The 14,510-nt window shown below is 41.8% G+C and overlaps 1 protein-coding gene across 4 annotated transcripts in view; it reads left to right on the top strand.

Annotated features, from left to right (window-relative positions):
* Positions 1–14,510, top strand: part of LOC144592116 (protein unc-13 homolog B-like) — a 344,358-nt gene that overhangs the window by 80,597 nt on the left and 249,251 nt on the right. For all 4 annotated transcript variants that reach the window (XM_078396494.1, XM_078396502.1, XM_078396509.1 and 1 more), the window contains exon 3: positions 1,697–1,796. In XM_078396494.1, coding sequence (XP_078252620.1) covers positions 1,697–1,796 — 100 coding nt within the window. The remainder of the gene's footprint in view (positions 1–1,696; positions 1,797–14,510) is intronic.

Raw genomic sequence — 14,510 nt, forward strand, 5'->3', positions numbered from 1 at the left:
GCCTCAGAAGGCAGTGGAGGCCAGTTTGTTGGGTGCTTTCAAGAGAGAGCTGGATAGAGCTCTTAAGGATAGCGGAGTGAGGGGGTATGGGGAGAAGGCAGGAACGGGGTACTGATTGAGAGTGATCAGCCATGATCGCATTGAATGGCGGTGCTGGCTCGAAGGGCTGAATGGCCTACTCCTGCACCTATTGTCTATTGTCTATTGTCTAGAGCCAGCAAGATCTGTGCTGCTGCTCCACTCTCTTCCCCGGCCCCGTCTCACTCTAATGCAGCGAAATAAGAACAAACACAAGTGTAGTTGTTGTTCAGAAGCCCTGCATCCCCGGGGTGAGGAGGGAGGTTTCTCTTGTGTTTGTTCTCATTTTGCTGTGTTGGAGGGAGACGTGGCCGGGGAAGTGAGTGGGGGAGTGGCGAAGACCTCACTGGCTCCTTCACCGGACCCTCTGACACCCTCCCCCTCCCCGCGCTCCCGCTCTCACCCGCTGCTCCCTCTACCCCGACTCTCTTTCCCCCCCCCCCCTCTCCCCGGGGTGATTGACGGTGGTAGCGAGGAGGGAAGTTTCCTTGAGTTTGTTGTTTGCGAGAGGGCGCAGCGATCTCTCGCCTTGTCCCGGCTCTGGGTCGGTGGCGATCCGCTCTCTGGTGAACCTTCGCCGGCAGCTTCTGCCGCCTAAGAGCTTGCTGCGGGCCGGATAAAATCTCATGGCGGGCCGGATGTGACCCGCAGGCCATAGTTTGGAGATCCCTGCATTAGAGGGAAGATTCAAAAGGCTTACTAGGTTTACTCTTGGAGTGAAGAGTTTGACATTTCAAAGGTTTCAAAGGTTTTTTATTGTCACGTGTACCAATTAAGGTACAGTGATATGCAAATTACCATACAGCCAATCAAATAAAAGACAACAAGGCACACAACTACATAAAAGTTAACATCATCACCCACATTCCTCACTGTGATAGAAGGCAAAAAAGTCCAATCCCCTTCCTCTTTATTTGTGAACGGTTCAGCAAATTGGGCCAAAACTCAATGAAGGGTGAAAGTATTTTTTCTCCTGGACAGCTATTTAGAATTATAGTGCATAGTTTTGGAATAATAATTTCTGATGGAAATGAGGAAGAATTTCTATCCCACAAAGTTGTGCAAATCAAATAATTGAATATATTCTGGGCAGAAAATTATGGGCATTTAAACTATTTGAGCATTGAGAGCCAAGTGCCAGCTCTCGGACACCTCCTCCTACTCACCCCTGGACCATGACTGTACAGATGAGCACCAGGCCATTATCTCACAGAGCATCTCTTATTTAATCACTTCTGGCTGCCCTCCACCTTATCGTCCCCCAGCCCTGCACGGCCCAGTTTTACCTTCTCCCCAAAACCCATGAACAGAACTGCCCTGGCAGACCCATTGTTTCTCCCTGTCCTGCCCCACTGATATAATTTCCTCTAATCCTCTTTATATCTCCAACTTACTTTGTACCTCTAAGACACACTTGTGAAGTGGTTTGTTGTCAAAATTTTGTAAAGGTAGGCTTACGGAATAGCTGAGGAGTGTTTTATGACCTTAATGTTGCTGCATTTAATATAAGTTGTTATTTGTTGTGATAAAACACTGGTGTACATGGGATTAAAATGAACTGTTAAAACTGGTGCATGTATGATTTACATTTGCATAAAAAGCTCTTCTTTTTTGACAGATAAATTTAACACCTATGTGACGCTGAAAGTACAGAATGTTAAAAGCACTACAATAGCAGTGCGAGGGGAACAGCCTTGTTGGGAACAAGACTTCATGTTGTAAGTACCTATTTAAGTTTATGTTTTAGTATGCCTCAGTCCAGGATAATTCTGTACTTGACGTTGGCAGTGGCAATGGTGGGCACTTGTAAACCCTTTGCAGTTTACTTAAATATGAAAATCATAAAAAGACAGTAATGAATAAAACGTGGACGACAACGTGCTGAATTGCTCCAGTGACTCTTCAAGAAGTCTTATTTATGTAAACATTTCCTTGAAATATATGTCACCGATAAATTGGTAGATCTTCATAATTGCCTGCCAGATGGTAGACTTTGAAGATTACTTTGCTCAGTAATCTGAGGCTTGATTTTATAAACTGGGATTGTGTTCTGAATCCTAACTTGAACTATAACCATTAAAAAAAAAAAAATTGAAAATGGCAAGATTTGTGATGATTTAAAAAATAATAAAAATATATATTAATATGCCTATAGCTTTACATTTCTGGGTTTAAGGATGGTTGCAGATCATGTCCTCTTCCATAGAGTGACAGATGTAGTTGTGAGCCTATTATATCTGCCACAGTGCTGTGCGTTGCTTTGGAAACGGGGTTAGATATATATAAAGCCATAAACTGCAAAGCACCTGCAAAATAATATGGCAGCATGATTGCTGATTCATTTGTTATTGAATACATTTCTTAATGTTTTGGTTATTTTTGATGAAAATTGAATATTAACTGCAAGAAAGGCTGATTCCCAATACAGCTCTCTTAATGGTATAACTCACAAATCTTGACACTTTATCTTAGCTCCCAGAAAATATTGTTGGAAAAAAAATTATTCTCCGATAACCTGTCTTTTGACTGCACAGCTGAGATTGGGAACATGGTACCTGAAGAGAAGCAAATATACTGTCAACATTCTGAACCTGTGACAGTGTTTTAGGGTATTGATGACAGTATTGATGTTTCCTAGCTACTTTAGAAGCAGATTTGCATCGTTACCAATTACTTTTCTAATTAATTGCAAACATAAAACAGACGGAAATTATTTATCAACCACATTATTTAAATTAAAAGGAACGGGGTATTGATTGAGAGTGATCAGCCATGATCGCATTGAATGGCGGTGCTGGCTCGAAGGGCTGAATGGCCTACTCCTGCACCTATTGTCTATTGTCTATTGTCTATTGTCTCTGGAAATATCGATTGGGAACTTCACAATTTGCTTATTTAGGCGATTCTATCGTTGTTGCAATTGCTTGTCTTTTGATAACTAAGTGATTTGTAAGATGAGGACGACACGGTGGTGCAGCAGTAGAGTTGCTGCCTTACAGTGCTTGCAGCACCCGGTTCGATCCCGGTTACGGGTGCTGTCTGTACAGAGTTTGTCCGTTCTCCCCATGACAGCATGGGTTTTCTCCGAGATCTTCGGTTTCCTCCTACACTCCAAAGACGTGTAGGTGAATGGGTTAATTGGCTTAGTATAAGTGTGTAAGTTGTCCCTCGTGTATAGGATGGTGTTAATGTGTGGGGATTGCTGGTCGGCGTGGACTCGGTGGGCCGAAGGGCCTGTTTTCACGCTATATCTCTAAACTAAGCTGAACTAAAATGAGCAGATTGACTTAGTACCATCAAAAATGGAAATTATTTCTTTCATCTTGCTTTTAGTTATGTGTGTCAAAGAATTGAACACGCTGTACTAACTTATTTAGCACAATTGCTGCACTTAAAATGTTTTTGTTTTTTAAGAACTGGGACTGAGTTTGCAAGCAAGTCAGCATCACTTGGGCTCTGTTGCTAAATCTTCTTTCTCCAACTATATTTTGATATAATTTCTGAATTGTTCTTGATTTTGCAGCAACTTTTATTTATATTGTGGCATTAAGGTGCACTAGGGCATCTAAGAAACTGTCTTATCTTCTGTATTGTTGATATAAATTGTGAATAACTGCGGTCCCAATACTGATCTCTGCGGCACTCAGTTAGAAATGAGCTGCTGACCCTGAAAGTGATTCAATTATTCCACGTTGTCTCCTGACTTTTACCCAACCTTCTTATCAAGTTCACATCTTGTTATTAGTCTTCACGTTAAATAGCCGTTTTGATTCTTCATGAGAAGGCAGATGAAGTGAGGCTATAATAAAGAGTTAAACATATGGGTAGATAATAATAGAGAGACAACACATACTGAAAAGATACGTCAGCTTATCAGGTGAAATATAACTGGCTGCTGAAAGAAGCAAAGATACAAAAGTAAGATGGTGGTTGTAATCTTTCCAACAACATTGAATGCTGGAATTAGCTGATTAGCATAGGTTCACGAGGTTAATTCCCGGAATGGCGGGACTGTTGAACGTTGAAAGACTGGAGCGACTGGGCTTGTATACTCTGGAATTTAGAAGGATGAGAGGGGATCTTGTTGAAATATATAACATTATTAAGGGATTGGACATGTTAGAGGCAGGAAACATTTTCCCGATGTTGGGGGAGTCCCGAACCAGAGGCCACAGTTTAAGAATAAGGGGTAGGCCATTTAGAACAGGGATGAGGAAGAACTGTTTTACTCAGAGAGTTGTGAAGCTGTGGAATTCTCTGCCTCAGAAGGCAGTGGAGGCCAATTCTCTGGATGCTTTCGAGAGAGAGTTATATAGAGCTCTTAATGATAGTGGAGTCAGGGGATATGGGGAGAAGGCAGGAACGGGGTACTGATTGTGCATGATCAGCCATGATCACGGTGAATGGCGATGCTGGCACAAAGGGCCGAATGGCCTACTCTTGCACCTATTGTCTATTGTCTAATATTATTTTACTATCATGAAGGAAGAAAGGTATAAAGTGGAGTGTTAGCCTAACGTCAGTGAAGTAGTAATAATCATGGTTAAAATAAACAAAGATTTGTTGGAGGCTGGAAATATTCAGCAGGTAAGGTAGGTTCTGTAGAGAGAAACAGAGTTAAAAGTTAAGGTGAATAACCCCTCATCAGAACTGGGAAAGTGATAAAGTCATTGTGTGTTTGAAGTTGCAAAGTGGAGAACATCTGTGATGGGCTGGAAACTAAGGTTGTCGAGATGACACATTTGCTTTTGGTGATCCACTACGAGAGGGAAGTGAATATTTGTATTCTTTAGCTGACATGTGTAGAGAATGTTAGATATTTTCTGACATGTTAAGTATTTTTTAGCTTTTTCTGTTTTATTTTCTGTTGTATTTCAGATTTTCAGCACATGCAGATTTTGTTGCTTTCCAGTTTTTATTCAAGACATATTGTGTTGACCAATTTAGTTAAATTGTTTGAAATAATAGCCAAGGTTGGTGCAGCAAATCTTGTGATAACAGACTTTCAGAAAGCATTTGATAATGTGCCATTGGTAATGTTTATTAAAATGATGGAAGTGCACCAACATTAAAAATATTATTTGGATGCAAAACTTCAGGATGATGTAGGCAAGGTGGTGAATTATGCAAAAAATTGATAAATGGATTTGGAGTAGAGTGGTGTATTCTTTGGGAGGATTAGTAAGAAAAGGTTATGAATGGCATGATTTTGAAATGTTAATTAAATTTATTTATGTCATATTTGAATATTTATTAATCTAATCAATAAAATATTTAATGGTCAAGTGGAGGTCCTGGAGTCCACAGCTGAATTGAGTAGACTGTCAATGATGTTGCAATGTTTGCATTATGTCACAGATGCAATTATGTGATTGAGGCAGAGGTTATGTTCAGTTCTGAATCAGTTAAGAATGACCCACTGATGGTGTCATGGCATAATGGTGCTGCAGATAGCGTGGAGTGTCGCAGCTCCAGAAACTAGTGTTTGATTCTGACCACTGGAGATGTCTGAGTAGAGTTTGCACATTCCCAATGTAGTTCTGTGAGTTCCACCAACAGTCACAGTTTCCAACATGCCAAAGAAAGTGCTTGTTGATAGGTTAGTTGGCCACTGTAAAATACCCTTACTGGAGGTTGGCGATGGAAAAATCAGGTGGTCGTCAATGGTCATGTCTGAGAGAATTGGTTATAAGAAAATAAGTGGGGGAATGGGGTTACTCTGAGAGCTAGAGTAGACCAATCAAAAATAATTGAACAAAGGTAAATTGAGGTTGGTATGTAGCTTTTCAAATGGCTTACTGGCTGCAATCTCCTTCCTAAAATGAAAGGACCAATATGGCTCAAAAATCAGAAGCCAAGGAAGAATTGATCAGAGTATTCCTGTGAAGATGCAAATTTGCATTTTTAGTATGTGCTGACCAATGCTGGGCACAGTATCTGTGTTAATACAAGATGGCAAACACCTAATTATTTGGGGCTGAGAAATTTGCATCACATACAGAGCTTGCAAGCTCTTTGAATAGATTTGTTGTTGTCATATTCATTTGGCTCTGCTTGTCAGTTTATGGTTTAAGATTTTACCTCAGGAATTTGGGAATGCTTAATGCATCAGCTCTGGTTATTCAATGGGATATTTAGTTCTGACCCAGCACTGGCATGATGAAAAGAGTGCAGTCCGCCATTGAGGACTGAACAGAGCTAGTCAGAAGAGGCAGAGGAATGAACAGACCTGAACGAATATGCCATGGTTCTTACCGACTTCAAAAGGAAATGTGCGGAGGAGTGTGTTCCCACAAAAACCATCTGAATGTTCCCCAACCAGAAGCCTTGGCTGAGCCAGGAGGTCCGCAATCTTCTCAGGACCAGACCTCGGAATTCAAGCCTGGCAATGCAGATTCATATAACAATTCCAAACACAACCTCTATACGCCCATCAAAAGGCTAAAAGGGATTTTTGCTCTAAACTAGATAAGGCAGCTGTGGCAGGGCTTGCACGTGAACACTTCCTACAAGGCAAAATCAATTGAAACTCAAATGACAGTGAAGTATCACCCCCAGTTGAGCTCAATGCATGCTTCGATAGGGAGAACTCTGATATGCCTTCTTGGGCCTCCGTTGTCCCCGATGGTACTGCAATCTCAGTCACCGAAGCTGACATCAGTAGACCCTTCAAGAAGGTGAATCCCTGGAAAGCATCTGGATCTGATGGTGTACCTGGTTGCTTTCTCAAAACCTGCAGGAAATAACTGGCTGTAGTTTTGTGGACATCCTCAATCTTTCATTGCTGAATTCTGAGCTAGCCACCTGTTTTATAAGGGCATCCGTAATAACAGTGCCTACGAAGAGTAAGGTGACATGCCTCAAAGACTACCGACTGGTGGCACTAACATTCGTGTGATGAAGTGCGTTGAAAGGTTGGTTTTGGTGCATATCAACTCCAGCCTCACCAAGAACTTGGACCCACTACAAATTGCCTACCGCCACAATAGATCAATGGGGGGATGTGATTTTGCTGGCTCAACAATCTACACTAGACCTCTTGGACAATAAAAACACATACATCAGGCTGTTGTGCATAGACTACAGCTCGACGTTCAGCACCATCATCTCCTCCAAACTTGTTACAAAGCTCAGGGATCTGGGTCTCTATGCATCCCTTTGCAACTGGACTTCCTCATCAACAGAACACAATTGATAGAAATTGGCATCAACACCTCCTAATAGTCATCAGCACAGGGGCACGTCAAGGCTATGTGCTGAGACACCGTTGTACCATTCTATACCCATGACTTTGCAGTCGGACACAGTTTCAACTCCACCTTTAAATTCGTTGACGGTTCCACCCTTGTTGAATGAATTACAGATAACAATGAATTGGAGTACAGGAGGGAGATCGATTATCTGATTGAATGGTGCTAGAACAACTCTCAATGTCAGTAAGACTAAGTAGCTGATTGTTGAATTTAAAGGATCAAGGATCCACAAACCTGTTTTCATCGACAGGTTGGTGGTGGAGAGAGTCAACAACTTCAAGTTCCTGGGTGTGCATATCTCTGAAGATCTATCTTGGACCCAGCATATTAATGCAATCATAAACTCCTCTACTTCATTAGAAGATTGAGGTGATTTGGTGTGTTGACCAATACTCTCTTGAACTTTAGGTGTATAGTAGAGAGCATATTGACTGGTTGCATCATGGCCTGGTTCGACAAGGAGATTACAAAAAGTGATGACTGCTGCCAGGTCCTTCCCTGGTACTGACCCCACCATCGAAGGAATCTGTAGGAGGTGCTGTCTCGAAAGGGCAGTCAACATCATCAAGGACCCTGGCCATGGTCTCATTTCGCTCCTGCCATCTGGAAGAAGGTATAGGATACTGCAAACTGTAATGCCCATGTTCAAGAACAGCTTCTTAACAACAACCATCAGGCTATTGAATACTACGAACTCTAACTAATCTCTGAATTAGGAACTGCCTTGGACTTTGGGCTTTGATTTGTTTTGCACTATATTGGGATTTTTATTTATTGAACTTTTAGTTTGTTTATTATATTATCTATTGAGTACTATGTTTAGAAACCTGTTTTGCTGCATGTGAGAATTTCATTATTCCACTTAGGTACATATGACAATCAAACATTCTTGACTCTCGACGACAGTAGTCGAATATTTTCACTCAGAGCCTTTTGCAGCTTGGAAAATGAAGGCCTGCGACTGCAGCAGATGCAGAGGTGAATTTCTGTGATTAAACTGGTGTATACAAATGAACATGGTTTGCGTTTGAACAAACTTCCTGGGGGTAACCAGTTCTTTTTTTCTCCAAGCATTATTATTCCCATCCATTTGAATCCTAGTTTTTTGCATAGACTAGTGGTTCAATGGCACAAGGGAGCATAGGCAAATCCTGCGCCCGCTCCCCCCCAATCCATTATGTGGTGAGTTTCGCTCCAGAAAATTGGCCCATATCGCAATCATCCATAGTGCAAAGCCACATCATCTCTGCGTCAAGAAATGCATGGTCATCATTTTTTAAATTTACTTTGTTTCAAACAAGTTCTGTGAGAGCAAATTTTATTTTCTATCTCAAATTGTTGTGAAGTGACATGTGAATTCTGAAAGGTTGGATTACAGTCACCTGAACGGCCTTAATGTGGGGGTTGCTTGTACTCTTGGTCTTTTAACAGGCAGACATATCTGCCACACCTTATCACATGCTGTTGTGAGGTCCAAAAAGATCACTATTGTATTGCAAGCTTCTCGAAAACCCCATTTTGACAAATGTGGCAAGCACAAGCATATGGTTGCATGTTCTATTTCTGTGCCACAAGTTTGCTGGATCAAAGATAACACATTCTCCATCTCTGGTGTTATTCAGAAATCAGCAACATTAGACAGGAACTTGCGTCATGATATTAATGGTGGTAATAAGGGCAAGATAATTTGTGACATGTGCCAGATTTTTAGAAGTCTTTATTAGTTGGTGATGCTTGTGAGGAACTGAGCTCGTCAGGAGAGAGAAAATAAACTCCTTCAGAAATTGTAGAAGGATGTTAAGGTCATTATATTTCTTCAGACTCAGAGTAAGGGTCTCGATCTGAAACGTTGCCTAATCACGTTCTCCCAAGATGCTGCCTGACCTGCTGAGTTACTCCAGCACTTTGTTGCTTTTTTATAAACCCGCATCTGCAGTTCCTTGTGTTTCCATTAGTTGTTGCTGATACTCTAGAGTAAGGATTTAACAGCTTGTGGAGTCTCATGGGATCACTGTCAACAACTTCTAGATTCCCATCTTTAATTGTATATTTGTAGACTGTAATCATGGCTGAGCAATGACAGTGAAAACCGTATGTCTGACTCAAACTCCCACAATATTATTGATGCTTTTCTCTCCATAATGAGACTTGGGATCCGTGGCGCATCATGTCTTACTAATTACATAGAATGTACAGAAATACAGCACAGGGACAAGCCCTTTGCCCAACAATGTCTGTGCCGAATAAAATACCAAGATAAACTAACCTCATCTGTCTGCACATGGTCCATATCCCTCCATTCTCTCTGCACTAATTTACTTTTTGTGCCAACATGTATAAATATGTATAACTGGCTTTCACTCAAAAGCCTCAATACTAAGTTCCTTCTCATTCAGAACAGATTTGTAAGTGACAAAACATATTCTCTTGTTTCCTTTGTCATTAAATTTCCAGTCAGAAGCTCAGTCATTAAATGAGCATGAATTTGTTGCCAGGTTGTTAAAATATATTTCCTTAAGAATGTAAGATATAGAAGGAAGAGACCATATGGTCCTTCATGTCTGCACTGACTTTAGTTAAGAGATACACCGTAGAAACAGGTCCTTCAGCCCACCAAGTCCGCACCGACCAGCGATCCCTGCAGATTAACACTGTCCTGCACACACTAGGGATAATTTACATTTATACCAAGCCATTTAACCTACAAACCTGTATGTCTTTGGAGTGTGGGAGGAAACCGAAGATCTTGGAGAATACCCACGTAGTCACGAGGAGAATGTATAAACTCCATACAGACAGCACCCATAGTCGGGATCGAACCCGGGTCTCCGGCGCTGCAAGCGCTGTAAGACAGCAACTCCGCCGCTGTGCCCTGATCGTGCCACCCTTTGTAAATGACTTGGCATCCGTGGCACATCATGTCTTACTAATTACATAGAACATACAAAAATACAGCACAAGGACGAGCCCTTTGCCCCACAATGTCTGTGCCGAATATAATACCAAGATAAACTAACTTCATCTGCCTGCACATGATCCATATCCCTCCGCCCATGCAGCCCTGTCATTTACAGATAATTTACAAAGTGCCAAATAATAGGCTGCCTTCGAGATAATGTGAAATAATAGGTACCATGACATGGACTCGGTGGGCTGAAGGGTCTGTTTCTGCGCTGTATCTAAACTAAACTAATGTAAAGTGTTGGACTCTGGTAGCAAGAATTAAAGATGCTTTGTAAACCGGAGAGCCAAATTCTAAAAGGAGGTTAAAAAATAGAGATCTGAGAGTACATAGGTATTCATTGGAAATGGCAGAGCAGGCTGAGAAAATGATTATAAACACAAAGTGGACCATGAGCATTTTAAGTAGAGGAATGATGCCATCTTCTTTGATAGTTCCAGAGGACTGAGTGTGACTTGCTTTCACTGCTGTTTTGTTGGTTTTGAAATTACTGAGGTAATGTGGGAACAGAGTTTCATTGCTGGGAAGTGCAGATTTCCACAGATGAAGCAAGATTTACCCAGCAGGTGGGCAATACCATCCTGAATATTCCTTCTCCATTTTGAGCAGTCATGGGCTAGGGCTTTCCAAAAATGAGTGAGGATGTTACATTTTCTTTTGGAAGCTGTTTCCTATATCTGCCTGGTAATTTCAACCTGACAGGACTCAAAACAATGTCTTGGGAGTCTGGCTTCAGACATGTAAATGATGCTGCCTACCCACTGGGGTCAACTGAGCGTAAAAAGGGGCCCAGTGTTCAAGATGTTGACTGGGAGAGGGCAGTGATGATGGTTTCTTATCTCGCCAGTGAATATTTTTACAGTGACCGTTTTCGTAGAATGTTTTAAGCATCTTGAGTTATGTGGTGTTGGTAGATCAGATCTGAGAAGTATATAGGAAGACAGGATACATTGCTGCTCAGTGGTCCATGAGTTTTGTGGCTAGTCCAATGTCTTGATCTTCAAATACCTTTTTTCTCAATTGACCAGACGGTGGTGGGGCAATTAAGATACTGGTGAATTTTGACATTGACGTCCATCCAAGATATAAAAAATGATCCATATTTACTATACTAATGCCATGAACCTTTAATGACAGATGGTGGTGTTGTGCAGTGGGGGTAGTTTGGTAGAGGATCTTTGCCTTGCAAATGCTGAGAGTAAAGCCTATTCTCACATAAGCTTCAGTGAGCAAGGCAATGATGGCTTCGAATTTTGCCTTGAAAATTTGCACAAATACAAATGGCTTTTGCAAACTAGAGATTGACTACTGAGGTTTGGGTGACTTAAATTTTGGAATATTGTTTGTTGTAGACTTTCATGATTGAGACTGTGTGTCCTTGTACATATGTTTGAAAAGTTTGTATTTAATAGTCGGGTGGTTCTCAAACACATTGGTGCACTTTTGGATTGTGATGAGATAAAATAGGAATTGGTCTCTTTCACATATTCCTTATCACAAAAGACAAATCTTTTAATAAAGATCTATCACTTTTCAAGATAAATCATGAAGGCAAAATGATTGTTATTTGATTAGTATCCATCATCAGCAAGCAAATGTTCATACGCAGTTTATATTGGAATATGTGTTCAGTCTTTGGCATTTAAAAACTCTGCATTTGACTTTGAGGGATTCATACAGTATGATATACTGTTCATCTACTTTTTGCAGTTCACCATAATTAAAACCTCAAGCCCACTCTATCAGAATTAGACTACCTTTCCATCCCAGACAGATGCAAAATCTCCTTGCTATAAGTCTTGCCATCAGATTTGCACATATATCAGCCTACAATTTTTTTCTGTCCATTTTATTTCAATAGAATGTGTGTTTATTTTTAGTTTTTTGGCAGATGCCATATTTCTATCTCTTAACATTGTGTTATTCAGGTAGACCAGTGAGCATTTAAATATTAAATGTAAATTGTTTCGCTAACTCCTAAATGCTTTTTTTTCCTGTGGATTTCTGCTCTTCTAACATTATGCACAGTATGTCACTGTTGAATTATGTGGATATCTGATTAACTGCATGGGAAACCATTAGAACATAGAAAAATGCAGGACAGGAACAGTCCCTTCGGCACACAATGTCTGAAGGAATGTCGATGGAAGGGGAGAGGAAGGGAAAGAAGGCGCGGCAGTTATAGGGGAAGAAGAGAGGGGGGTTTTGTCGTTAGTTAAAGGAGAATTCAGTATTCATACCATGGGGTTGCAGGCTACACAAGTAGAATATGAGGTGTTGTTCTTCATATTTGCGTGTGGCCTCACTCTGGCATTGGAGGAGACCCAGGACGGAAAAGCCAGTATGCGAATGGGAAGAGGAATTAAAATGGTTCGCAACCGGGAGATCCCATAGGCCTTGGCTGATCGAGTACAAATGTTCGGCGAAATGGTCGTTGAGTGTATGTTTGGTCCCGCTGATGTACAGGAGGCCACCAGAACACTGGATGCAGTAAATGAAGTTGGTCATGACCATGCGCTTGGTCTCGCCAATATATTGGATTCCACACCTTGAAAAACACATACAGTAGATGAGATAGGAGGGGGTGCATGTAAACCTCTGCCTCACCTGAAAGGACTGTCGGGGTCCCTGGATAAAGTCGAGGGAAGAGGTATAGGGAGTTGCATCTCCTGTGGTTTCAGGGGAAAGTACCTGGGGAGGGGGTGGTTTGGATGGGAAGGGATGAGTGAACCAGGGAGTTGCGGAGGGGACGAACTCTGTGGAAAAGGGTGGAGATGGAAAAATGTGACTTGTGGTAGAATCCCGTTGGAGTTGGCGAAATGTCGGAGGATTATGTGCTGTATGCGAAGGCTGATGGGGTGAAAGGGAGGACTCAGGAGACTCTGTTCCTGTTGCGATTGGGGAGAGGGAGAGCAAGAATGGAGCTATGGGATACCGAGGAGACACTCTTTGAGGGGCTAATCTATGATAGAAGAGGGGAACCCCCATTCCAGAAATATGAGGACATCTTGGATGTCCTGGTATTTAACATATCATCTTAGGTGCAAATGCGGCAGAGATGAAAGAATTGGGAGTACGGTATAGAGTCTTTGCAAGGGGCTTGATGGAAAGAGGTGTAGTCTAGACAGCTATGGGAGTCAGTAGGTTTGTAATAGACGTCAGTTGATAGTCTGCCTCCTGTGGTGGAGACGGTGAGAACAACAAAGGGGAGGGAAGTGTCGGAGATGGTCCAAGTGAATTTGAATGTGGGATGGTAATTGATAGTGAAGTTAATGAAGTTCATGAGTTCCGCATGGGTGCAGGAGGTGGCCCCAATGTAGCCATCAATGTAACGGGGATATTTGGGGATAGAGCCAGTGTACGTTTGGAAGAGTGATTTTTCGACGTACCCTACAGAGAGACAGGCGTAACTAGGGCCCATGTGAATGGCAATGCCTTTGATTTAGAGGAATTGGGAGGAGTCGAAGGAGAAGTTGTTGAGAGTGAGGACCAGCAACACTGGATGGAGAAGCATGTTTGCAGAGGGAAATTGGCTGGTTCTGCGGTTGAGGGAGAAACGGAGGGTTTTGATCGCCTTCCTGATAGGGGAGGTGTAGAGTGACTGAATGTCCATTGTAAAGATGAGGGAATGGGGCCTGGGAAATGGAAGTCATGAAAGTATTTGTGTGGGGTCTCTTGGATATAGGTCGTGGGAGATTGGACCAGAGGGGATAGGATGGAGTCGAGGTATGTGAAAATGATTTCAATGGGGCAGAATCAGGCAGAAACAAAGGATCTTCCAGGGCAGTTCTGTTTGTATCTTTTCCTCTCTTGCAATGTTATCTTATAAACTTTAAAAATAAACTGTTATGGGCTCATGTTTGTGTACCAATTTTGCAAGCTATGTGGTGGAACTAGTCGATGAATTGAAATCTATTCATCCTGATTTTATAGAAATATACCAGTGGGACTCCTGCCATTTATTGCAGAGGAATTATGGCTGAGCCAGGTAGTGATTTTCTTCATTTCAGCCGTTGCATTTATTCAAACATGAATGGGAGTGTCCTGCAAATTGATTTAACACCCAAATGTGATCTTGCCAGTCACAGTGACTCACTGGTTTTCATTTTCTCAGCTTGATTGAATGCTGGAGACTGTTCACAAAGTTTCTGCTGCATGGCACAGCCTCCAGAATTCAGTCCCCCGGACTGAACAGCTAGAACAGTTCTGAAAAAGAG

Source organism: Rhinoraja longicauda, chromosome 1 (genome assembly GCF_053455715.1).
Source record: "Rhinoraja longicauda isolate Sanriku21f chromosome 1, sRhiLon1.1, whole genome shotgun sequence".
NCBI classification, from domain to species: domain Eukaryota; kingdom Metazoa; phylum Chordata; class Chondrichthyes; order Rajiformes; family Arhynchobatidae; genus Rhinoraja; species Rhinoraja longicauda.